At 43.5% G+C, this 25,980-nt stretch overlaps 2 protein-coding genes across 3 annotated transcripts; one reads left to right on the top strand and one right to left on the bottom strand.

The window, feature by feature from the left end:
* The first annotated feature begins 586 nt into the window (after positions 1-586).
* Positions 587-7,760, top strand: LOC127765102 (peroxidase 2-like). The gene is made up of 4 exons (XM_052289930.1): positions 587-909; positions 998-1,189; positions 1,598-1,763; positions 7,214-7,760. The coding sequence occupies exons 1-4, from the start codon at positions 652-654 to the stop codon at positions 7,603-7,605; spliced, it is 1,008 nt and encodes a 335-aa protein (XP_052145890.1). The 5' UTR covers positions 587-651; the 3' UTR covers positions 7,606-7,760.
* Positions 7,761-10,040: 2,280 nt separating this feature from the next.
* On the bottom strand, positions 10,041-12,696 carry LOC127765841 (uncharacterized). 2 transcript variants are annotated; one of them, XM_052290801.1, is made up of 6 exons: positions 12,210-12,696; positions 11,911-12,117; positions 11,446-11,715; positions 10,953-11,114; positions 10,517-10,600; positions 10,041-10,401 (listed from the first exon to the last, which is right to left on the bottom strand). In XM_052290801.1, exons 1-6 carry the CDS (start codon positions 12,237-12,239, stop codon positions 10,294-10,296), a joined length of 861 nt encoding a protein of 286 aa, XP_052146761.1. In that variant the 5' UTR covers positions 12,240-12,696; the 3' UTR covers positions 10,041-10,293. The 2 variants fall into 2 exon arrangements, with proteins under 2 accessions (XP_052146761.1, XP_052146760.1); XM_052290800.1 differs by having other exon boundaries at positions 10,049-10,401; positions 11,398-11,715; positions 12,210-12,668.
* Between the last annotated feature and the right edge of the window lie 13,284 nt (positions 12,697-25,980).

Genomic DNA, 25,980 nt, shown 5'->3' with positions numbered 1-25,980 from the left:
CTTCAAACGGGCAGGGGTGTTACAACTTTATCCAAAACATCAATAATTATGAAACCGGTGGGAGTACTCATGTACAGTCTTACTTCTATAGTTCTATTCACATGAAGTAACATGCATACAAAAATTTCGACTACATGGCATAACAATAAGTATTTTTTTTGGAGCGATTAAGTATTAACTACCCACTCAAATTAACTAATTAGTTAATTTTGTTTTGAATACTAAGTGTGTCATCATTCGTATTTACTCCCTCCGTTTCAAAATGTTTGATACCGTTGACTTTTTAGCATATGTTTGACCGTTTGTCTTATTTAAAATAATTTGTAAAATATATAAAACTATATGTGTACATAAAAGTATATGTATACATGAAAGTATATTTAACAATGAATCAAATGATATAAAAATAATAAATAATTACTTAAATTTTTTAAATAAGACGAATGGTCAAACACGTATTAAAAAGTCAACGGTGTCAAACATTTTGAAATGGAGGGAGTATTTAGTTACATTCATTCTCCATATGCTATGACATGGATTAATTAATGGTTCGTGCGTGCATGTCTATAAATATGCTTTTGGAACTGGCTATCGTTCAAACCGGAAATTAAAGGAGAGCTGAGCCTGAGCCTGAGCCTTTTAGACACATGCATGATGGCTCCTCCTCGTCCAGCTTCTCGCAGTCGCACGCAGCGGCACCGTTTGTCTGCCCCATTCATGGTCCTCCTGTTCCTTGCACTGGCCACCAGCAGTACAGTAGCCAACGCCCAACTGTCCGACAGCTACTACGACGCTTCCTGCCCGGCCGCGCTGCTCACCATCAGGACCGTCGTGTCGGCGGCGGTGCTGCTCGACCCCCGCATGGGCGCCTCCCTCCTCCGCCTCCACTTCCACGACTGCTTCGTCCAGGCAATTAAGCTATCCCTTGTTAATTCTCCTTCCCCTCCGGCCACCAGTCGATCGTCTGGTCGTCGTCGATCATGCATGTCTCATGTAGGGCTGCGACGCGTCGGTGCTTCTTGACGACACGGGCAGCTTCACCGGCGAGAAGGGCGCCGGGCCGAACGCCGGGTCGCTGCGCGGGTTCGAGGTGGTCGACAACGCCAAGACGCTGCTGGAGACGGTGTGCCCGCAGACCGTCTCGTGCGCCGACATCCTCGCCGTCGCCGCCCGCGACGCCGTCGTCCAGGTACGCACCTGGTGACCGTCTAGCGGACGGACGATCTCATCAATACTAGCTGACTAGAGAGAGTACCTAGTATATATACATGGAGAATATACTCCCTCCGGTTTTTAATATATGACGCTGTTGACTTTTTCTCACATGTTTGACTATTCGTCTTATTTAAAAAATTTACGTAATTATAATTTATTTTGTTATGAGTTGTTTTATCACTCATAGTACTTTAAGTGTGATTTATATCTTATACATTTGTATAAATTTTTTGAATAAAACAAATGGTCAAACATGTGAGAAAAAATTAACGGCGTCATCTATTTAAAAAACGGAGGTAGTATATTTTAAGAAAAACCTTTTTGAGCATACTATATATGAGTATTGTTTGGTTTCTTTGTGGTGTGCATGCATGCATTGCAGCTCGGGGGCCCGTCATGGACGGTCCTCCTGGGGAGGAGGGACTCCACCACGGCGAGCGCGTCGCTGGCCAACAGCGACCTCCCCGCGCCGTCCTCCACCCTCGCCACTCTCCTCGCCGCTTTCTCCAACAAGGGACTCACCACCACCGACATGGTTGCCCTCTCGGGTACGGTACACGTACGCTTAATTATATGCTAATTAATGATCGCACGATCTCTTTGTCTAAACTAATCCAACACTATCCTAGAAATTAATCAGCACGTACCGTCTAGACGAAAATTAAATTAAGAGAAGAAATTTCTACATCAATATTATCGCTCCGAATGAATCACTCCTTCTACATAGGTCCATCTTTGCCTATTAAACATGGGGTACATGAGGGTAGCAAGTTCAAAATTCTCCGTACGTAGGATATGGGATTTCTCTTGTATATATATATAATTCAAATATGCATGCATTCATGGATGGTCTTGGCTTTGACTCGATCTGCATCTCTAGTGCACATGGCATGTTGCAAAATTTAAGGGTCCCAAATTCATATATCTGAAAGACTGAATATGCATTACATTATTATTAATGATATGCACCGATCAACCACAAAACTAGTGATGAATATGAACCATACAGTAAATTTCCATTTCAAAAACAACAAGCGTGAGTCACATAAAGTAGTTAGATTTTGTACGTATGCGTGCGTGACAGCAGACATAAGTACGAACTCCATGCATATGCATGCATGCTTGTCTGTTCCATACTTCCATTAATAATTAATTCTGACTGGTGTGAGCGCGATCTCCTCAGAAGCGTCCTAATGAGAGTATACGTTCATGCATATGCATCCACACAAAATACAAATCGTGGATCATGCACACATATGGCTAGTAGCAAAAGCTAGTCAAGGTTATGCATGAATTCATATATGATGCGTCGGCTTAATTGTCTGCATTCGCCTCAATTCAATACAGTACACAGTGATCTCAATAGTGATGATCGACGACGGCTGTCACCTTCGCTTTAGTTTGCAACCTCTCGCAACACGTAACATGCCTCAACTATCTGCACAATGATCGATCGATCTCGATCAAGGTGACCACCTACCTACCTCTCAGAGTCTCAGTCGTTCACTATATATCGTGCATGGAACCACATTGCATGCATGTCAAATCATGTTGCCGCGATTGATCGATCACGAGAAAGCAACACATATAGATACACAAATTTTAACAATTTCACCCTTTGCAAAAACTAATTTTATAAATAAACACGGTCAAAACTTATTTAAAAATGACCTTCGTATGACGCTGAACTTTGACACCTCAGCGCCACGTCAACTGGCGTTGAATGCCGTGCCACTGCGGATAGGAGGCTGAGTCAGCGTGCCAACGTGCATTCAGCGCCATGCTATTTAGCGCTGAGGTGTCTAAGTTCAGCGCCATACGATTTGACGCTGAACAAAAGGATCTTTTTTAAAATAAGTTTTGGCCACAGTTCATTTGTAAAATTAGTTTTTGCAAAGGGTCAAATTGTCATATTTGTGCACAGAGATATGTATAGCTGTCTCACAGGAGATTTTCTTTTTATCCACTATGTTCAGACCGCACCTCCACTTCTTTTTCTTATCACTATTCCGTACGTGCTCATTTCTTTGTTGACATTATTATTGGTGCACGTCAAATCACGAAACGGCTAATGGACGATCGCTCGCCTGGTGATGGGCGCAGCGATCAATTCGCTCCCCCTCTCTCCACCTGGTTTCATTTTTTGGCACCGCATTATTTTCCTATTTTAGTAAATTTATGCACCTAAAATTTATACACCTCAAGTTTACACATCTAAAGTTTAGAGACCCAAAGTTTATAAGTCAAAAGTTTATATATCCGATTCAAATTTGAATTTGAATTCAAATATTTTTTATATATAGTATTTCTATATATCTAAATTTTATACACCTAAAGTTTATAGACCTAAAGTTTCTAAGTCAAAAGTTTATATATCCGAATTCAAATTTAAATTTGAATTCAAATATTTTTTTATATATAGTATTTCTATACATCTAAAAGTTTATAGACCTAAAGTTTATAGACCCATTTCAAATTTGAATTTGAATTCAAATAATAGTTTATAGACCCAAAGTTTATAAGTAAAAAGTTTACATACCCATTTCAAATTTGAATTTAAATTCAAATATTAGTTTATAGACCCAAAGTTTATAGGTCAAAAGTTTACATACCCGATTTAAATTTGAATTTGAATTTAAATTCAAATATTAGTTTATAGACCCAAAGTTTATAAGTAAAAAGTTTACATACCCGTTTCAAATTTGAATTTTAATTCAAATTTTTATGGTGTAGTAGTAAGAGAAGAAGGGGAGGTAAAGTAGTAAGGGGGAGGGGCGGGTGATCGCTGGGGAGGGGAGGGAGCGATCACCCGCCTATTAGGATTACCCCGTCAAATCACCATATGCCCATATATGAAACTACATTACTCCCTCCGTTTCAAAATATAACAACTTCTCTACCAACATTCTCTTCCCAATCAATCACAACTCTCCGCCATTCACTTTTCCCACCTACCTCCACTATTTATCCAATCACAACTCTCCATCACTCACTTCTATCTACTTTCTTAATAACCGTGTCCAACCCTGAAACTTGTTATATTTTGGGACGGAGGGAGTATATAGGAGTACTATAAGAAATTATGGAAAGCAAGGAACATATAATTTATCTTTTTAGTTCTTCGATGTTGTATAAAAACAACATGGCATGAAATTTAATTTTCAATTAGTTTGAAAAGTTTCTATAGGGTGATTTAAAAAGACATTATTTAAAAAATATTAATTGCATATCCACACGAGTATTAATTGCATATATATCTTCCATTACTCCCCCCAATAAATTGTGAAACAGCCTTGCACATAATAACCTATTATAAATTATTCCATGAAATATTTAATAACCAAATCATGCATGCATTCCCATGGAGTAATTCTCTACTATTATAAAAATTGAAGATTTTTTTTCTGGTATTTTGTATGTCATCCGTGTATGAGTCAGTTTTTAAGTTCGTTTGCTTTTGGAAATATATATCCGTATTTGTGTCGGTTTTTAAGATCGTTCACTTTTGGTAATACAGAAGGAATCATATAAGAAATTTGTTTAAAAAAAACTCACATGCTAACTTGAGACGTTCGGACTCCTAACTGCAGCTCATAATTTTCTAAAAATATATATATCCAAGTGAACTCCCACAATGAATTTCAAATTAACTAAACCATATAATAATAATAAGATTAAAAAAGACTTTACCCGTTGCACGGGTATTTTTTCTAGTTTTTTAAAAAGTATAATAGTTGCATATTTATGTGTTCTTCTGAAAATTTAAACCTTTGAAAAAGTGGCTATAATTTGTTTTTCTGATATATTACGGTATTCATTTAAAAAAAATTCCAAGTGTGTCGTATTGTTTTGGAACATCCAAAAGGGTATAATGGTAATCTGGGGAAAAGCTTAAACAGTCAACTTGTTGACTAGACGACGGGGGCAAAAGAAATGCACACGGTAAAAAAAGAAGAGAGAAGTGCCATTTTTCGATGTTTGAAGAAAGAGAGAATACGGTTGCAAAGCAAGTGATTAAAAAAAAGGAAAAAGTACGAATTACCCCCCCCCCCCCGAACTATCGCGGTCGTCCGAATTACCCCCCGAACCACAAAACCGGACATTCTTCACCCCCAACTATACAAACCGGACGAATTACCCCCCTCGATCCAATCCGCGGTGGTTTTGGTCTACGTGGCGTATGCGTGACAGTCTAGTCAGCATTCTATTTATTAAAAAACATGGGACCCACCTGTCATACACTCATACTCTCTCTTCTCTCTCTCACAAAGGAGGGGCGGCTGGGCACCGGTGTCCGGCGGTATCGAGGGTAGGTGGGAGGCAGCAGCCGCGAATGAGCTAGCCGGCAGCGGCGGCGGGTGGAGGTAGGGGTGCCGTTGGAGCGGCGCAGCGGAGGGGGCCTCGATGCCGGCCGTCCCGCCGCCGCCCTCGTCCTCCCCGCGCGCACACTGCCGAGAGGGAGGGGGAGCGTGCCGCCCTTTCGCCGAGGAGGCACGGCGCTTGCGCCTGCTGGCAGTGGTGTCGGCAGTAAAGGGCGTCGCCGTGTGGCGGCTGCACGTCGCGGAGGCCAAGATGGGCGCAGAGGGCAGGCATGGCTAGGCATCGCCAAGAACCACGAGGCCGCCGCTGCGGGCCTCCGCGCCACTCTCGACCAGCTCCTTCCTGCTCTGCTGCCACCGAGGGCGAGGGCGATGTCGAGGATGCACACTTGGGGAGAAGCCGAGAGGGGGGGGAAGCCGCGCCGAGCTCCGTGCGCCCGCGCCATCACGTAGTCATCTCTCCCTCTCTCTCTCTCTGTGCTCAGGCAGGTGGGTGACGATGAATCATCCTCGGGGAGGGCGCGGCGAGCGGCGCGCGTGGCATGGAGGGCACGGTGGGCGGCCGAGAAGGGCATTGGAGGCGGTGCGCTACGGCAACGAGTTTGCCGCCCATCCACGTCGTCCCCATGAACCGTCGTCGCCGTCAACCGGAGCCACACAGTCGCGCCCGCCGCTGCTCGCCACCGGCCAGAGCGACCTAGCCATGCGCACCGCCACTCGCCACCCAGCTCCGCCTTCGCCTTTGCGTTCGGCAGAGGAACGGGAGGCTGGCGGCGGCGGAGGCGGAGAAGTCGGAGACGTAGCCGAGCGAGATGCCGACGATGTGGGATGCGTCGCCGTCGTCGCACAACACGCCATGCAGGCCGGCGAGGCAGAGGTCGTTGGGGAAGCTGACAAGTTTTCCCCTTCCCTTCTCTACTTCTCTCGTTGACGCGGTGGAGGCGGCGAACGGTCCGTGAGTCCGTCGTCCTGGTCATCGGCATCGTGGCCGTCCAACCACATCCGTCGGCGAAGCAGAGAATGCTCGGGCAACCAGCGATGGAGGCGGCGAGTTCGGGCGGTCGGCGGTGGAGGCGAAGGCAGAGTGCGTCGCGTTCGCCGCTGCCGCGTGCTCTCTCTGCTCACCGAGAGAGAGCTAGAGAAGGAGGAGAGGAAAAAAAAGCTGACAAGTAGGCCCCACCGGTTTTTTTATTTGTTTTTGCTGACTGTATCGCCACATGTGTGCTACGTAGGCTGAAAACCGCTTCAAACCATGTTAGGGTGGTAATTTGTCCGGTCTTAAGAGTTTAAGGTGTCAAATGTCCGGTTTTTAAGTTTAGGGATACATTGGACGACCGCGATAGTTTAGGGGGGTAATTCGTACTTTTTCTTTAAAAAAATCATCTCCAGATCAATGACATCTTTATACTGATACTAAAACCGTCTGTAAGACTGTGATTATTGATTAATATCATTTCACATATATAAATGTTCGATAAACTTTTGAATATTTGTGGCACGTTTTTCAAACTGTTAAACGGTGTATTTCGTGTGAAAATTTTCTATACTAAAGTTGTTATAAAATATCAGAATAATCTATTTTTTAAGTTCGTAATAATTAAAACTCAATTAGTTACACGTAATTACACCTCGTTTTACGTGGAACACTTACTAGATTTTACCATTAATCGTCTTTACAGGAGCCCACACCATTGGGCGGGCGCAGTGCGCCAACTTCCGGGACAGGATCTACAACGATACCGACATCGACGCGTCGTTCGCGGCGTCGCTGCGTGCTGGCTGCCCCCAGTCCGGCGACGGCAGCGGCCTCGCGCCGCTGGACGAGTCGTCGCCGGACGCCTTCGACAACGGCTACTTCGGCGGCCTCCTCTCCCAGCGCGGCCTGCTCCACTCCGACCAGGCGCTGTTCGCCGGCGGCGGGGGCTCCACGGACGGCCAGGTCAGGAGCTACGCGTCCAGCAACGACCAGTTCGCCAGCGACTTCTCGACGGCGATGGTGAAGATGGGCAACATTAGCCCGCTGACGGGGTCGGCCGGCGAGATCAGGGTCAACTGCCGGGCGGTGAATTAATTCATGACGCATGGGCAATCATCTAGCTTGCAGAGTTTATATATATGGAAATGAAATGGCATCCAACTATATATACTATATTTATTTATTATTTTATTAATTATTAGTTGCCGACAATGTGTGTGTGCATATATAGCAGAAATATGATTTGGTTCCATTATTGTTATCTGGAAGGTGAAAATTAAAGAGGAAATACATATCATGTGCAGAAATTTTCATATATTGCTGCAAATTAAGATGGAGTCTTCATAGATAGAAAAAAGTACGAATTACCCCTCCCCTTCCTAAACTATCACGGTAGACCGAATTACCCTCTAAACTAAAAAATCAGACATCGCTCACCTTGAATTTTCAATTCTGGACGAATAACCCCCCTTGACCCAATCTAAATCAGTTTTGTCCAACGTAGCGTACGCGAGGCATGATCGGGTGCGCCGCCTCCTCGGCCTCCGCTAGTGGGAGAGGCGGAGGTCGCTCGGGGTTCGTCGCCACTGTAGCTACCTCCTCGCAAGCTCCGTCTCCGCTGCCCTGTAACAGCCTTCCTCTAGAACTACGTAACCTAGCCCAACCCACTGGCGGGCCCACTTACACTTTTGTTTTCGCTTCGTGTAAAAGGGTTAACCCAGGAGTAGTATAGTTACACAAGGCCTTGTAAGTTAGTTCCACCCTTGCTAAACTATTACGGTGGTACTACACATGTGCACACAGCTCTCATGGGCCACACATGTCTCATCCTAATTGGGTAAGGATGTCACATACACCTCCCACAAAGGACTCGACGTCCCTGTTGGTCCAACTCACCCACATAGCTACACAAGCAAATGTCCAGAAACACACCCCCTCTTAGCGCACGTCCGTACATCCAGTGTCGACGCCATATGCCCGCACACTGACCCATACTTGCAACCATGAGGTTCGGCTCTAATACCATTTGTAATAGCCTTGCCTCTAGAACCACGTAACCCAGCCCAACCCACTAGTGGGCCTACTAATATATATTACCACACTTACATTTTTATCCTCGTTTTATGTAAAAGAGTTAACCCGAGAGTGGCATGGTTGGAGGGATAAGACCTTATAAGTTGCTCGATTTGCCAAGAGTGACATGAAGTCTCTTGGATGGTGCACACTAAGCCACTCTCAACTCAAACTAGCACTAAACTAATGAAGAAATCACAATTAGCTAGATGGTGCTCTTGGACTCTCCCTTGAATTGCTCAGCTCACTAGGGTTCCAAAAGACATCAGGGAGTCCAACACAATGGGTATATTGTAGCCCTAAACAAGCTCACTAGCCATTAGTTACCATTGAAAAGAATAAGCCAAAATTGTATAGGGTCGGACAGTTTGGCATGGTCCCGGACTATTCAATACTTTATACTTTTCCAACGGTAGGTGTGCCCGTTGGGCTATAAAGCGCCGGACAATCTAGCACCACTAGAATTTTCTAGGACCCCTCTGTTCACATCCTAGAGTTGTCAGACAGTCCGCTAGGTCATTTCCACTGTCCAAACAAAGTGACCACAGCCGAGCAATATACTGGCCAGACAATCGGACACTGCATCAGATTGTCTGGTCATGTTGCTCTAGCAACTTGGACAAGTACTAGCTCAGACTGTCCGTCATCACTCGGACTATCCGGCTAGTACAACTTCAGAATTTGCACAAGGGCTTGCATATTGGTCAAAACTCTTAAGGTTTTTACCCACTTGTTTTAGTACAAGCTTAATGGTAGGCGGTGATCGGCTTTAGGTGTCCGCATGCGAAAATCACATTTTCGCAGGTGGACCACTTAACAGAGCCGCCTGCGAAAATTATTTTTGCAGACGGACAAGGGGCCCGCCAACAAAAATCGTTGATTTTCACAGGCGTTAGGGTGCATACGGAGTTTTGGCTGCTTGCAAAAATATTTTTTTCTAAGAGTGTATGGACGCATATCGTATTGGCCATGCTCTATCACATGGTCTTATTAGTCCTGCTCTTTCATCTACCCTTTGTCCCAAAATAAATCAGTTTCTAGCTATAAATTTGGATAGCCTTATCCAAGAATTTGATTATTCTCGAGAATATCAAAAGCACAACCAAAGATCTTACACTAACTATATTTGAAATAAACTGGACGATGCTAGATTGGCTTGTCTAGCTAGTGTCGAACCGTAACATATAAATAGTGTGTATATTCTAAGTTAAAACAGAACTGAAGTAGCAGCATGATGGGTGGAGTAGCTATAGCTTAGTCACCTGTGTTCGTGCCACTACTGGCGGATTTGCAAAATAGTACCTTTGTTGGCCATTTGAGACAATATTTGCCCTTCTTTGGTCCATTAATATAGAGCCATCCCTTGCTAGGCCGGCAGGTCCAGTCGTCCCTGTTTAACCGGTTCATTCAGTTTAGAGCTGCTAAACTGCTATTGGAACCGAATGAACAGCTATCCGCACACCCAATCAAAGCCACAACCAATATCCTAGTCAGATAGTCCAAAAGGATAGTCTCTTAAAAACTAATGTTTTGACATTTTCTTTTTTGCAAACAAGTTTTGCAATTTACGAATTTACGTTTACATGACATGTACTCCAGTGATTACAAGCATTAAGTACGGATTCAGGATCAAAGTTTCAAACTTCAGACCAAAGCTGCCAAAATTATTCGTTGATTTGATGGCAGTTGTTCAATAATCAGAAGTATTTTCTAGACTAGAATGATCCCAACCATGACAGTAACAGCTTCTCCGCGAATTCGAACCCTCTGGGCCGCCTCATCCCATTGCAGATAAAGCGTTCCACTCCTTGGGGAAGCCTGAAAAAAACATAAACACAAAGAAATATATGCAGCATGACAATAGGCTACAATTTCCATCATAAGATCGTCTCAAATTTTTAGCAGGGATTGTCTACGTCTAAAAGCTTCTTACCATGGAGGCAGTCATGCATTGTTTACCTAGCTTCTTGCCCCAGTAAGCAGCCAAGGCACAGTGCACACTACCACATACAGGATCCTGATAATCAGCAAAGTAAGAGAATGAGAGGAAGTCCATTTTAGATAAAGTTTTACATTATGATCTGTTCCGAATATGTGATTCCTAAGCCAAAAGGATACAGGTCAACAAAACTGATGATGTTTTTGGGAACGATAATATCTGACATAAAATTCTTTACTTAATTTTGGGTTGCACATGCATGCGGAAGAAAAATAGGGGCAAAAGCAGGATTCACTGGCATTGCCCAATATCATGTTCTATTCAATGGCACTATCACATTCTACTGTTGTCATGATGAGCCAACTGAAAATAAAATTTCTGGGAGCTCCCAAAACAGCTATCATATTATTCTACAATGGATTTGAATTACCTCATTCAATCCATATTTTGGGCAGAAGAAACGACTGAAAAAATCATAACTAGATCCAACAGGAGCTGGCCCTGTAACAGCAACCCCTCTTCCAGCAGATTGGACTAATTCAGAAATGTTTGGTCGGACATTAACAACTTCCTCACTTGAATTAAGCTCCACCTGAAAAGTTAAGCCATGTTATTTGCTCCAAATCCTCCGTGCTACTATGGTTGCCAGATTGTTTCAGAAGGTTACAAGATAGGAAGAAAATAAGATGCTGATTATTGAGACAATCTATTAAAATAATTCACTAGTAAAACAAAATGCAATGTTCAAAAATTGATCTTTAACCCCTGCCATATTTTAAGCTTTATTGTGTTTAGCATACTATAAAGCTCACACAGCTAAATTTCAATGTAACAGGTTGCATTTCTACGGAAAGTATATACGTGAGAGAAATTACAATGAGATCAGTGGCAGAATCAGAAACAGTTTTCAGCACATTACTGACGGATGCACCATTTAAAGTCTCAGGAATAGATGGCATCTCCAAAGGTGAGCATTTGACTACTGGAATGAGGGGGAAATCCAGTTCAATTAAGAATTTCGTGCAAGCTTCTTGCAGTGGAGAAATCAAGGTGCTGGACTGCTTAAGGCCAACAACTTTCTTGGCTGTTAGAAATCCAGATTTTGCCAAGAAATCTATCGCATTACACTTCACAAGGCCAGATGAAATCAGGTAGTGCGCAGCAGCTAATGTTCCATGGCCGCAAAGTTCACTCTGCACAACACAAAACGTTTAAATTTGAGTTATATGAACAAAATAACAAGAAAAAGATAGGATAATATTTTGTCAAACAGAACTTCAGAAGGGTTTTTTTATAAAGAAAAGCTTGCTGCAGTGTTTATTTTTAAATTTGAGAAAAAGTTTAAAGTAAATAAGCCATAAATTTGTTGCTAAATCAATACTATGTACCTCGCGAACAGGAGTGAACCAACGGATATGAAACTGGGGATTTGCAGCATCAGCATCAGCACGGACCAAGAACGCGGTAATGGAGGTGTTGAACTCCGCGGCAACGGACTGCATCCACTGCTCATCCAACTGTTCTTCCCAGCTCTCCTCGAGGAGGCAGACGGCAGCCGTGTTCCCCTTGAATGGCTCATCTGTGAAAGCATCAACCTGCAGGGCAGCACAATAGATCATAGATGGAACAACCGATGGTAATTAAACAGCTTCGCTAGCCAGCAGCACAGTTAGCACCGGTGACTGACCACGGCGTATGTGATGGCCCTCTCCGGCATTTCGTCGAACAGGTAGAGGGCAGGGAGCAAATGGGTAGGAGGAGACTATGAGCTGAGACAGCGACCGCCGGGCCGGAGGCTTGTGACGCTTACCCTGCGAGTGGTAATGCTGCTTTCCCAAAGTAATCCGAGCTTTGATGAAGACTCTTGATTGATTATGCTTGTATTTAACTATTGTTTCAGCCGCCAAGCGTGACTGACTTCTTCGGAATTCAGACGAGGGCATGAGGGGCTACAGCGCTAGTGAGCTCAGAAAAGTTCACGGAAGGGAAAGTGAGAGGCTGGATTTGTTTGGATAGAATGGGTTTGATGTTGATTTGGATCTGTTTGGTTGGTTTTGAGTGGGCTGAGATTTCACATTGGATTGGAGTGGATCGGACTGACATCTAATATGGGTTGGGTTGGACTGGATGTGGCCTGATTAAAAATTGGTCATCCATGGTTCCATCCATGTACTTCCCCCAAATCAAAATCAAATTTCCTGCACCGACGGTAAGCTGGCCCTGATCTGTGTGGGAGATGGTTGCAGGAAGCAGTCAAGCAGAGACGGTGGCCTGAGATAGGGAAGCATTCATGCGGTTTGGTTTCAACCCATGGATTGGAAATGGGTTGAGTCCATTTGAGAAGAATGGGTTGGATTGGGTTGGCCTGGAATCTTGTATGGATTGGTTTGGTTTCGATCTTAGAGGCGGCCAAGTGGGCTGGATTTTTCACAATTTGGTCATTTTGAAAAACTTATTTCGCAAATAGACTAAAAAAAACTTATCCCAGAAATAGTCTTTTTTGGGTGCCAGAGTCATTGGCGCCGTCGTCCAACGGGACGGCGCCATCCTCCTGCCATCGTAGCGGGGCTGCGCTCAGGTGGCAGGGGGAGTGCGCCAATGTGGCTGGCGCCGCCCCCGCCCCCGCCCCCCTCGTCCCTCCCTCTCCTCCCCACCAAAATTTTTTTTCCTCTCAACATTTTTTTCTTTTCTTTTTTTATATTTTTTTCACAGTTAGGAGCACTCAAGAACCAACCATAGAAAAATTAAACTCAAATGGATGAAATATGTAACTTTTAGAATTTTCCAAAGCTTTACCGAAAAACCCCCCTCCCCCGAGCGCTCTCTCCCTGCTTTTCGTTGTTTTGGTTTTTCCTATAGTCCTCCCAAAAAAAAGTAGATTAGATTTCAAACACTCTTAGCATTTTTTTACATCTTTTACATCCTATAAACAAAAAAAAGTTAGGGTTTGTGTTTTTTTTTACATTCAGGTGTCACCTATCATACGGACTTGGAATCCGGCAAACAATATATCCACGGACATCTTAAAAAAAAGTTACATTCAATTCTCTCCAGCTTTGTTGTGTTCGGTGAAATTAGAATCTCCAAATTCCATTGGCTCATAGTCATATCGCGGTGGTGACGATGGCGACATGGTTAGGTTGCCCGTGCCCGGCCGGGCAACGGCAAAGCTCGAGCGACGTCGAACAACAGTAGCAATACTCCGGCGACGGCATGTGTAGCCTGAGTACGTCGTCATCGTGCCATAAGCCACTGCCGAGGGAGTAGAGCGGCGAGGTGGGGGCGTACGGCGGCGAGCTCGGCGAGTAACTTGATGACGACGGTGTGATATGAGGATAACTCGGCGGTGAGCCACCGGAAAAGGGAATCCCCAGTGAGCTAGGAGATTACACCGATGACGACCCCGATGACGGTGAGGATGGATAGTCCAGCGGCGAGGTAGGGAAGTAGCCGTACAACGATAACTCCAACGAATAGTACGGCTCAGGGTCATGCGTCGGCCGTGGTTGAGGCTGCATGGAGTTATAGGACGAAGATTGCGGGGAGTACGGCAGCGGCGACAACACCATGGAATTGGAGGATCGGTTCGATGGATCGTGGATTCGTGGTGGCGGTGGAATTGGGTTATATATAAGATCGCGGGTGAGGCAGGGAAGAACGTATGTCACAGTGCCAATGTGTTCAAACATGTTTGAACTTTCGAGGTGGCTGTCACGGTCTATAGCACCAGTCAAGTCGAGCGGTATCTATCCAGTCAGTAGCAATCGCTATAAGATCCCGCGGCCACCTCCGCCAAGTGATCTCTCCCCCCTCCCCCCTCTCGCCGCCCCCCTTTCGCCGCCCCGACGCCGCCGGTGAATACCCCTAATGGCGCATTCTCTCACCACCTTGCCTTGCGCCCTCCTCTGGTTGTTGCGGTGAATTCTTCCCCTCCTCCCCCCTCTCTCAGTAGCATTTTTCTCGATCTCGCTCAACAACCGGAAAACACGTCCTTGGCATTGTGCGTAGGGACATTGGTGGAGGGGAGAGAAGAGGAGAAGAGGGAAGGAACGAGGGCAGCGGCGGCTCAATGCCGGGGGTGAACTTGAAGAACCTGGTGTCCAAGGAGTACTACGGCCACAGGAAGAAGGTAAGCCTATCCATGCCGCTGATACATCCTGAAAGGGATGCATTCCTAGTTTTCTTGAACCATGTGATGAAAATATATAAAAATATGAGTAATTTGGTTGTAGTTTTGATTTTTTTTAATCCATATCAGTTTCTTGTGACAAACATTAATATTATTGTTGTTTTATTGTTAGGTGCACTTTGTAGCTTGGAACTGCCTAGGCACAGAGCTTGCTTCAGGCTCTACTGATCGTACTAATTCCCGTGTCTGGAGAATTTATCCCCATTTGTCTTAACCGTAAACTTGCTTCCTAATTGTCTGGAGCAAATGTTCCATTGTTTGTTCACAGAATCTAAACCGAGAAGCCTCTTGGTTTAGGCTCAGCCAACAATACATGTGTGAGAAAGTACTACTACACATGCATGCCTTTTTTCTATTAGACATGCATGTTTTTTCCCTCTTCTTATAAAGTTTTCTCTCAAATTATTTATCCGATCAACAATCCGATTACACCATTGTATTCGTTGTAATTAAATCTTCACAACAAGATTTAACATGATTATATTACGATGAAAAAATATTTATGTTTGCAAATTACTTTTATTATATACGTAAGTTACTTTTATCATATATATATATATATATATATATAACTTTTATATTTGACTAAATTACTTCTTATACATTCATAATGCTCTAAGTTAATTATTTTATTATTATTTTTAGTCAATTCTATAATTTATGGACTTTAAATTTAATTTTTACATAGACCATATTTTTCTCTCTACAATGAATTTACTTCTAATGTTGTAATAACATCTATTTTGTGCTAAGTTACTTTTATGATTGATGTAAATTACTTTTAGAATTTATTAAATTTACTTTTAGACTTCATTAAATTTACTTTCATAAATGCATTTACTTGAAAATCTTCTCAACACTTTGCTTTGTGAATTTACTCTACATAGTTTCTTATTTCAACTAAGTTACAATGTAATTACTTCTACTAAAGAGAGTTACTTCTATTACGTTGCTAAGTTATTTCTACAATTTAAATAAATTACTTTTAAATTAATAAAATATTTTAATATATTCAACATGGATCTTGTTTTGTCACATGTTTTATATAGAGTGCAATGGTGCAAATAGTTCTTGAAAATAATACATGATTTAAAATGTATAAGTTATTAAAGAGGTTAAATCGAAAAGTAATTTATATCGATGATAAAAGTAACTTATATATAATAAAAGTAATTTACAACATAGATACCTTTTTTATCAGAATATAATCATATAAAATCTTGTTGCAAATATTTAATTGTAATGAACACAACGGTATACTCGGATTATAGATCGGATAAGTAGTTTAAGAGAAAATTCTATAAAAAAAAAAAAAGGCATTCACTATAGCAACCAAAGTGATGTCACTGGATATGCCTAACCAGCGACGGTCTTGTCGTAGTCACATCATTGTTTATTCCTTGAGAATGATATTAAAATGGAAGTGGCACTAATGATCAAAGTGCTTCAATTAAAGCAAACTCTTTGAAGAAAATTTTGGCTTCTTTTGCATGTGTTTTTCGAATATTTGGCTTCGAAAGGTCGTAACTTCTGACCCAATAATCATCAAGTTTTCTTCACACATGGATTATGAGTTGGTCTACAATGCTAGCTCATTCCTTCATGTTTTGGCTGCTTAAAATCAACAATATTTGTTTACAACCTTATGAGACTTTTATCCATGTTAGGTATTCTCTAGCTTTTAGCTGACTGAAATATTTGAAAATTCCGGTCACTTTTCTCATCCTTTGGATGAGAATAGAATAATGAATTACTCTAACCTATATATGAAATAGAGTTACAATTGGTAAAGCTGAGGACCAGCACCATCTTCATTGCCTACCCTGCCCTGCACGGTGCACCTCATCTTCATCGTCAGTGGCTATCACCACCTGGTACGTTGCAGTTGCTTTCTACTCCCACCCTTTCATATTATAAGTCGATTTTTTTAGGTTTGATCATATTTATAGAAAAAATAGCAACATCTACAACACCAAATTAATTTTATTGAATTTGACATTGAATATATTTTGATAACTTGGTTGTTTTGTATTGAAAATAGTAGTATATCACTACTACGACATGCATTTTTCCGTGCGGTCAAAATGATTTTCCCGTGCGGAGGATTTTCCCGTCTGTAGCTAAGTGTATGGAAAAATCAATATTTTTGCGTGCGGGCAGCCCAACCGCACGGGATAATCATTTTCCCGTGCGGTCGTGTTAAGTGGACCGCACGGGATAATCGATTATCCTGTGCGGTTAAGTTATACCGCCCGCACGGAACAAAAAAAAAACCAAAAATGAAAAGAAAGGAAAATCGCCGGCCCGCACGCAATCGACCGCCGCAACTCGTCGGATCTAGGCGGGGCCCGCTCGCCGGACGACGAAGGCGGCCTCGCGGGCGCGGTGGCGCGAGAGGAGGTGGCCCAGGAGCAGCATTGTGTTAACACCAAAATTTGGTAAGCCCGAAGTCATCATCGACCTATAATCAGTATCGGCTTCAGAGTCTTGGAATCGGCCGATGGGAGTCGTCAAATCGCCAGCAGTTGTGTTGTAGGTGGAGTCGGATCAATTAAAGGAAATTTATCCAGAAGAGTCCGAGTTCAAGGAGGATGTGACATGGCAAGTTTTCTATTAATTAGGAATAATTTGTTAGTTTCCTTTTATCTTTAGGAAAGTGTGTTTAGTATCCAATAAGGACTTTATGTTTTCCTTTTATCTTCAGGGAAGTTTCTTTCTTGTCCGACAGGGACTAGTATCTACCCATGGGTATAAATATGTGCACCCAGGGTCATTGTAAAATATCTCTCGATCAATACAACTACTCTCGGCGCATCGCCACCCTCTTTACCGAGGTTTTTACTTATCATTCGACGGAACTTGGCACCTGATGCGGGGCTACATCGGTTTTCAATCTCCGGCGAAGGGGTAAGTCCTACGTTCTGCTGACCCTAGTGAATCTATCGGCTACGTTGGTGTTGTTTAAGGCTGCATTGCTTCAATATCTTGGATCGCTCTGGTTTGGTTGATATATTTTCCTACCTGATATCTCAATTCTATCTCTAATTGTATTGTGTTTAGAGACGCATTGGTTTAGTTGGGACTGTCTCGGTTAGGTCCGATCTTTTGTCTTAGCCGATATATCTCTACAATCACAATACTGTTATAAATAGATTTGTTATATCCATCACATTAGACAGATCTATCGGCTCATCGAGTATTAGATTATCATATACAATCTCGTGCTGCATCGGTTAGGTTCGACCTACTAGATTGTTGTTGATAATATAAGTCTTGTTAAGCCGATAGGTTCGTACTAATGTTTATCGGGGTGCTAGCCGATAAGTTATCAAGACGTTGCATCGGCTATATATATATATATATATATATATATATATATATATATATATATATATATATATATATAGCCGATGCAACGTCTTGATAACTTATCGGCTAGCACCCCGATAAACATTAGTACATCAAGTGTTTTATATATATATATATATATATATATATATATATATATATATATATATATATATATATATATATATATATATATATATATATATATATATATATATATAAAAGTTGGATTTAGCTGATGACAACAAATGTTTCACTGATGTATCTAATCTTGTGGATTTTATGACATCGGACCTCCAGCCGTCGAATGTTTTAACCATCGCATCAGTATTTATCCTATCATATTATTATTAGCCGATTGGTTTCTACTGGATTATATTGTTATATATTTTATCACATCATCATCAGCCGATTGCCTTTATATCATTATTTACATCAAGTGTCAGACCCTACATTGGACATATAGCCGATAGCTCAAAACCCTATCGCTCTCGGCTGCAATTAGCTATCGGCTGGAACTACTACATCGGCTTGTCAGCCGATCGGCTATTTGATCTATTGTTTACATATCTTGTCAGTTGCAGGATCAAACTGACTGGCACGCCTGCATCTCAACAACCTTTGGGCCTGCACTGGAGCTAAGCAGATCTCCCAGTCCAGTGTGTGTCACGCCCAAAAATTCACGAACCAGAATTTCAAAGCTGAATGTGCATTAAACCCCTGTCCAGGACCAGCCAGGGTACACAAACGACAATTGTTGACATACAGATCCACGTCTTACAAAAATACAAAAGATTACAAATGCAGCGGAAAAGGATAAAAGCGAGCTAAGCCTGAAGACTTGACTCCTGCAGCGAGGCGACTCCATTCCACATGCATCCTTGTCGGCAGCGACGAAACCAACTTCATCGAGACATCTCCAACTGAGAAGAACTTCAACTCTGGGGTGGGGGAAAAGAGAGCAAGAGTGAGTACTACCCACTGTACTCAGCAAGTCATACCGGAAGAGAAGGTATGATGCAGGGTATAACCAAAGGAGGCTAGAGGTTCATTTGCATAAATCTAGCATTTAAAAGCAGTAGTTGAAAGCAGTAAAACAGTTGTAGCAATTAATCAATATTAACCAATCACTGTCCAACGCTACACCACGTTGCAACAGGCCCAACCAACCACCTGAACTACACTAGTTCATTAAGCTAAACTAGGGTGAGACTAATCACGGTGAATCTGGTCGACTGCCCATAACCGCGGGCACAGCTATTCGAATAGTTTTACTCTGATCAGAGGTGTACAACTGTACCCACAAGACACAGCCCCACGACACGTTTCTGTGCGCCGACATGCCACCACGACATACCAGAAAGAGGCCGTGACAGGACCCTTCGCATAACCCCCTCTAACCGATTGCACCACACCTTAGGGTTCGCCCAGTCCCCAGCAGGCAACGGGCAGCTCCCCTTTCGTGCCGCGGTGAATCCGGAAGCCGATCAACCGGACACCCCGGCCGACCCAACTCCATCACGCCCACCCTCGCCTAGGTACGTCGGCTAGAGGAAAGCTACACTACAAGCCCAGCCGTTGCCCACGCTGGCTTGTGGTAAATACGATAAGTTCTTCCAGGGCATCCAGCGAACCGGTCCTTAATCGCCATGGGCATGACTAACAAAACCATGCACCCACAGCCCACCATGTAGTGTATTTTAATTAACTAACACCCTTGCGGTGGCACTAATCCAAAGCTATTGCCAATAATCAAAGTCTATGCATTAATGTGATTCCCCCATTGTATACTAATTGAACTAAGCATGGCTAAGCATTCCCTAAACTAACATCTAAGTATTTTAATACCCAAGTTATCAATGGCATAAGGTAAACAAGATATGGCTGAGTAGTAGGACCCATCCCACATGATATTGTAAAACAATGCAATATTTAATAGAAATGCGAGACATTTGTAAATTGGGTACAATATGATCAATCGTAATGCATGACTTGCCTTGCTCTCGCACTGATGAGACCACAGCAACGTCTTCGAGGAACCGCGGATTGACGAAACGGCCGAAATCTACGCGACAAACAAAGAACACAAGCAAAACACACTATAAGTCTAATGAAACAGGAAACAAAACCATTTTTAATGGATTCTATGCATTTTTATGAATTTACTGAGACTTGAATGGACTTAATCGGAGCTCGGATGAATTAGATATGAATTTTAGAAGATTAAATGTGTTTTTACTATAAAATAAAAGGCCTTGATGGATTTTATTGCGCAATAAAGGTCCCTGCTGACATCATCAAAGGGGGGGGGGGGGTTGCGCCGACAGATGGGCCCTACTTGTCATAGACTCAAGGGCGCCGGTCTACTATGGACCGAGTCCACGAGACCGCGGAGAGGAGCACCACGTGGCGCACACGTGGCGCCGACGTGGCGGCCACGTGGACGGCCACGCGGGCGGCAGCCGAATGGCCCCGATCTACCGAGCGGTAGATCGGATGGCTGCAGCGGCTCGCGGCTGGGCAGTGCACGGGTGGCTCAAGCCGGCCCGGGCATGGCGTGCGGCGGTGCGGCACGGACACCGGCGGCGCAAGACGGCGAGCGGCGGGGAGCGGCGGTATGCAGCGACGCGACGGCGCGACAAAGAGAGAGAGAGAGGGAGAGGAAGGGAGGGAAACCGATCCTCACCGAGGGGCTCGGCCGGCGCGGGGGAGGAGCGACGGCGAACAGCGATGACGAGTGACGGGAGGACGACGGCGACGGCCGGACGAGCTCCGGGACCACCTAAGGAACAAAATGGGAGGGATTAGAGGGAGAAGGGTGGTCCACGGCGAGTGGATTCGCCGGCCGAAGGCGGCGGCAATGGTGGTGCTCACCGGCGCGCGAGGAGAACGGAGCTACGGCAGCAATTTGCGTCAAGCGAGTGTTGGACGGGGTAGCCCTTGCAACGGCGAAGCTAGTGGTGGTGGTTGCGCGGTGTGGCGACGACACTAGCGGCGGCAGCGCGCGGCCGGAGAGTGGCGGCGGCGGCGGCACTAGGGGAGAGCGGCGCGGTGGCGATAGAGGGCTCGGGAGAGTGCGGCGACAAAAGGAAAAAGAGAGAGGGAGGTGCGGAGGTACTTAAATAGGAGCAGAGGAGGCGAGTCGTGGCCGGGAGGGGCTCGATTTTGCCGGAGTTAGTGGGGATGTGGGGGAGGAGAGAGAGAGAGGCGGGATTCAAATTTGGATCCCGGCCATCTCGCGGGCGCGGGGGTGAGCGGGAGTGAGGCGTGGGCGCAGGGAAGGCGGGGCGCGCGGGGGAGTGGGCAACGTGGCCCGGGGCGGCGGGAGGGTGGGGCGGCGGTTGAGGAGGGAGGCCGCCCCTCCGGCTGGAGGTTAGGGGCGAACCCGACAGGTGGGCCCCACCTGTCGGCGCCGGGGAGGAGGTGGGGAGGCCGGATGGACTTCGGGAAGGGGGAGGACAAGGAATGGGCCGGCGGCCCAAAAGGAAGAAAAGAGGGGAAAAAAGGAAAAAGGGAAAAAGGAAAATAAAAGGATTTCCAGGGATTCTTTAATGCTTGTGCTCAATTTTAATTGGTTAAAATTATTTCCAAGTCTCTGAAAATTCCACTAAAAATCTTGTTAGCATATTTCGACATGTAGAACTCAAGAAAAATTCCACATGCCAATTCCGATTATTATTTGCATTAATTTATCTAGGGTTTCACTCTTGCTTTTACACTGGTATTTTCTCGAGACCATTTATAAATTCAATTTAGGCTTGGGAGAAGAACTTCAGGGTGTGACAGTGTGTGTTTTTCGCATCAACACATGGCGAGGTGCAGCATCGAGGGGCGGAGCGGGTGGTAGCGGATGGAGGTGAGGAGGCGGCCGGTGGCGGGGACGTTCCGCGCGGAGACGATGACGACGTCCGTTGCCTTGACGACGACAACGGCCGCTACCTTGGAAAAATCGATTTTTGCATGGAAAATTTGGTTAAACCTATAGAAGTTATTTGTGCATTAAAAAACATGCATATATTTCGTGACTACGGCTTCGTTAGATTCCTCATCGAGGAGGAAGATTTGCATCGCACGCGAAACGAGAAAGCTCGTTAGCATATGATTAATGAAAAATTAACTATTGTAAACTTGAAAAATGGATTTATTTATTTTTTTAAAACAATTTCTATATATATATATATATGTATTAAAATGCACCATTTAATAGTTTGAAAAGTGTGTTGAAGTTAAAGTTTAGAGTTGAAGAAAAGAACATGGCCTACATAGCCTTTATTTAATTAATCTAGTCTAAAATGACAAGAAAAAAAAAACTGATATCTAAAATTAACCTTTTCTCCCAAATAAGTTAAATGTATGCATTCAGCTAGAAGGAAGCTCAAAATATATGTCAATGTTATCAATCGTATGATATCTTAAATACAGGAGTATATAATACTTTTGATTCCTTTATTCTTTTAATTCATGTATGGTATGTAGCTAAAACTTGTGTGCATTTTTCTTTGCACCACATATCGATATCATTATCACCATTGGTTGGTGACCAACTTAAAAGATCACAGGGAAGAACACGGGAGGTTATATAATATTACTGTAATTAATTTGCAAATGCTGCCAATAGCTAACGTAAGAAGGTAGCCATTGGAATAACTCCAGGCAACTAAGAAAAATACCGCCCTACTACGGAGGTAGTAAAAATGGTTATCTAGGGACAAAATATTCATGGACCTGTACTTGTAAGGTGAGATATGTGGCATAGAAAAAATCCTAGGTTACTGTAGAAAATTGAATACCCACTGGTACAACTGGTCAAACAAATAGGATTAGCAAGTTCCCAATCATTGGATTGATCCATTTCTGAAATTACTGTATACTTTTTCAAATTTGTCATGTCACCTAGAAATAAGCATGTTCTACTCTGTGATATTATCATCATAAAATTGATCGTACCCTTTCTGTTGCTTCCATCCAGCTTCTTCATGCAACTTCTTTCTTTCTTCTTGCTAGAGAGAGGAAGGGATATCAAGACTCAAGAGGCAGCAGTGGCGGCTGAGCATGGAGCTGTTGTCTCTCCAGTTCTAATCTACAAATGTTGAGCCATGCATACCTTCAAATAAATTCTAGCATGATCAACCATCTACAGAAGAGCAACCAGCTCATGCAAATTGTCAAAGTAGAGCTAGTGAACTTCTATGGAGTAGTCATGAGTGGTGCAAATTTGCTAGTAATTAAGCAAGGCATGCATTCGTTGGTTGCTAAATACAGTTGAAGAGATGTCCATAGAATAGGCAAGAATGTACTCCTATGCAGTTGGGCTCGGGCAGGCAGTCGATTGAGAAATACGTGCTGTCCATTGAAAGATCACAGCATCTTGCGTTTCTTTTCAGGAGGAGGAAAAAAAAGACCTTTAATTCACAATCAATTGATTCGATGTCGCCAGAAAGGATGCAGCAATAATTTCACCCTTACAAAGAAAGTCTCTTTCATCAGACGTTTAAGAGCAGGTATAACAGACTATTAGCCAGCTATAAATATATTTTAATAATGAGATAAAAGATGAGAGAGAAGAGCAGCGGGCTACAGATCTGTAGTCAGCTGCAGCACGGACTTCAAGACGCAGTATGTGTATGACAGGTGAGACAATATATTAATAGTATAGTAAGCAACTATTATATAAATTGGCTATTAGATTAGCTATAGGTGAATTGGAGTGGGCAGTGGGCTATACTATTGAACTTGCTCTAATCTTCGCTGACAAAAGAAAAGGGCATCTTTGTTAGTTTTGAAACACTGAACACAAAAAAGGTTGAAGACAAATTCGATTAACCCAGGAGTTGTAAAGTAAACAAAGAAAAAGTGAAGTACCAAGGCCAAGAGAAAAGGAAAGGTGGTGAATGAGGTAGCAGTTGGAGCAGCGGCCGGACGGCGGTGAGCTCCTTGGGCACGCCATGAGCTTCGAGGTTGCGGGTGACGGAGAGCAAGTCCATGAAGCTAGACTGATAATTAGCGCAGACGCGCTAGTTATCGATCTAACACGTATTTTTTTCCCACTTCACTGCATGCTGTTCCAGCCCACCAGGAGGAAGCGAGTCCAATTTTTTCGCGCAACTAAACGATGGGAGGCACGTGTGCACATGGATTCGGAGGAAAAATCATGATTAGTTTTCTTTTTTACTTCCGATAATTAACATTTTCTTTTTCAGGAGAATTTTTCCTTTTCCACTAAAAGTTTAAAAATCTCTACGTGAAATTTGGAACTTTCAACTCAAATTTTGAAAACTTTCAATCCGTATTTTGTAAACTCTCAACCTAAATTTTGAAAACTTTTAGGTCAACAATTTAAAACTTTCAACTCAAATTTAAAAACTTTCAACTCGAATTTGAAAACTTTGAACTCAAATTTTAAGTCAAAAGTTTTGAAGTCTAAGTTTGAAAGTTTTTATAGTTTAAGTTGAATGATTTTAATTTTGAGATGAAAGTTTTCAAATTTGAGTTAAAAGATTCCAATCTTTAGTCGAAAGTTTTCAAATCCGAATTAAAAGTTTTTAAATCCGAGTTGAAAAAGTTACAAAAAATCGTGAGTTGAAAGTTCCAAATATTGACTTAAATGTTTTCAAATCTAAGTTGAAAGTTTTAAATCTTAGCTTTAAAAGTTTGTTACAGTGAACTCTCCATTTCTATCCCAGTTTAATGCGTCCTAAAATAAAGGAAAAAAATATGCGGGATGTTTTGTTCCAAAAAAAGAAAAGAAAACAGAAAAAAGAAAAAAAAAGGAAATGTGCAAGTGGACCCTGCTACCGCCGATTCCTACCCAACCCGCGCGCGACTTATTCTCCCCGCGCACATGCGCGGGGATGGATCCCTCGAAAGCTAGAGATGGTTGTGTGTAGGGCTTCTTGCTCCTATCCACGGAGCATGTGATGGGAGCCGCCGCGGGGAAAAGCGTCACCACCCCACACCCCCACGTCCTCCTTGCACAACCCACCAACGTCGCACGCTGCCAATGCCACCATGCACCCGTGCCTCCATAGGAGGGGCGCCAGCCAGCACCAAGCTAAATGCCATAGGAAGTTCTCGATGAATAATTCACTTATTGCCAGGGAAGACGGAGTCGCGGGCGAAGGTAGTAGGGGTTAGGGGAAGGCGTGCGACAGGGCAAAGTGGCACTGGCAATCATGTGGGCATGGGGAGGAGACCGGGAAGGGGGACTAGAGGGTTGGGGTGAGTCAAGGTTGTGAGTGATCTGTTGCCACTAGATCCGATGGAGAGACGAATGGGAGATTTACATTACCTTCGAGCTTGTGGGAGTGCACTGCAATTAGCTTGAGGGAGAGGGAGTGCAGTAGCGAACTCGACAGAGGACGCTGGATCCAGATGCTCGAGGGGAAACGTGATCGACGGCTACCACCCACCACTCTATTGTCGCCATCCTCGCCAACTGCCCACTTCTTCGTCATCCACCACACCATCAGGTCTAGCAGTGTTGACGAAAAACACAATGCCTGGGAGATCTGCTTAACTCCAGTGCAGGTCCAAAACTTGCCTTTGGGTATGCTTGCGTGCCAGTTGATTTGATCCTGCAATCAACAAGAAATAAAAACAAAGAGACCGTGGTTAAGTACATAAATGATAGCCGATCGGCTAGGTGCTGATGACGTATCATTTATCTTTGAGCCGATGTCATATGTAAATCGATCGGCAGTTATGAATAGATAATAAAGAACTAAATCTACTCGATCGGTTGTAGATATTAACAATATATAATCCTGGTGTCGATATATACTTAAATCAAGTGATTGGGATAGATCGGTCGCCGTGCCGAGACAATATAAATCACTTAGATCAAAATATAGATTAACAACAAGACTATATATGTTCATAGCATAGCCGATCAGATAGATCTAGCATGTATCGGCTAATACTC

The sequence above is a fragment of the Oryza glaberrima genome, chromosome 3, assembly GCF_000147395.1.
Source record: "Oryza glaberrima chromosome 3, OglaRS2, whole genome shotgun sequence".
NCBI classification, from domain to species: Eukaryota; Viridiplantae; Streptophyta; class Magnoliopsida; order Poales; family Poaceae; genus Oryza; species Oryza glaberrima.
Note: the sequence above shows the minus strand (reverse complement) of the source record. Positions and strands in the feature narration are given on the sequence as shown.

Bases quoted from the DNA above. Each gene is read 5' to 3' on its own strand.
- LOC127765102 (XM_052289930.1), top strand. From the start codon at position 652: ATGATGGCTCCTCCTCGTCCAGCTTCTCGCAGTCGCACGCAGCGGCAC. The intron at 910-997 runs GCAATTAAGCTA...TGTCTCATGTAG, and splicing joins TCCACGACTGCTTCGTCCAG to GGCTGCGACGCGTCGGTGCT. The intron at 1,190-1,597 runs GTACGCACCTGG...CATGCATTGCAG, and splicing joins CCCGCGACGCCGTCGTCCAG to CTCGGGGGCCCGTCATGGAC.
- LOC127765841 (XM_052290800.1), bottom strand. From the start codon at position 12,239: ATGCCGGAGAGGGCCATCACATACGCCGTG. The intron at 11,716-11,910 runs GTACATAGTATT...TGTGTTGTGCAG, and splicing joins GGTTCACTCCTGTTCGCGAG to AGTGAACTTTGCGGCCATGG. The intron at 10,402-10,516 runs GTAAGAAGCTTT...TGTTTTTTTCAG, and splicing joins AATGCATGACTGCCTCCATG to GCTTCCCCAAGGAGTGGAAC.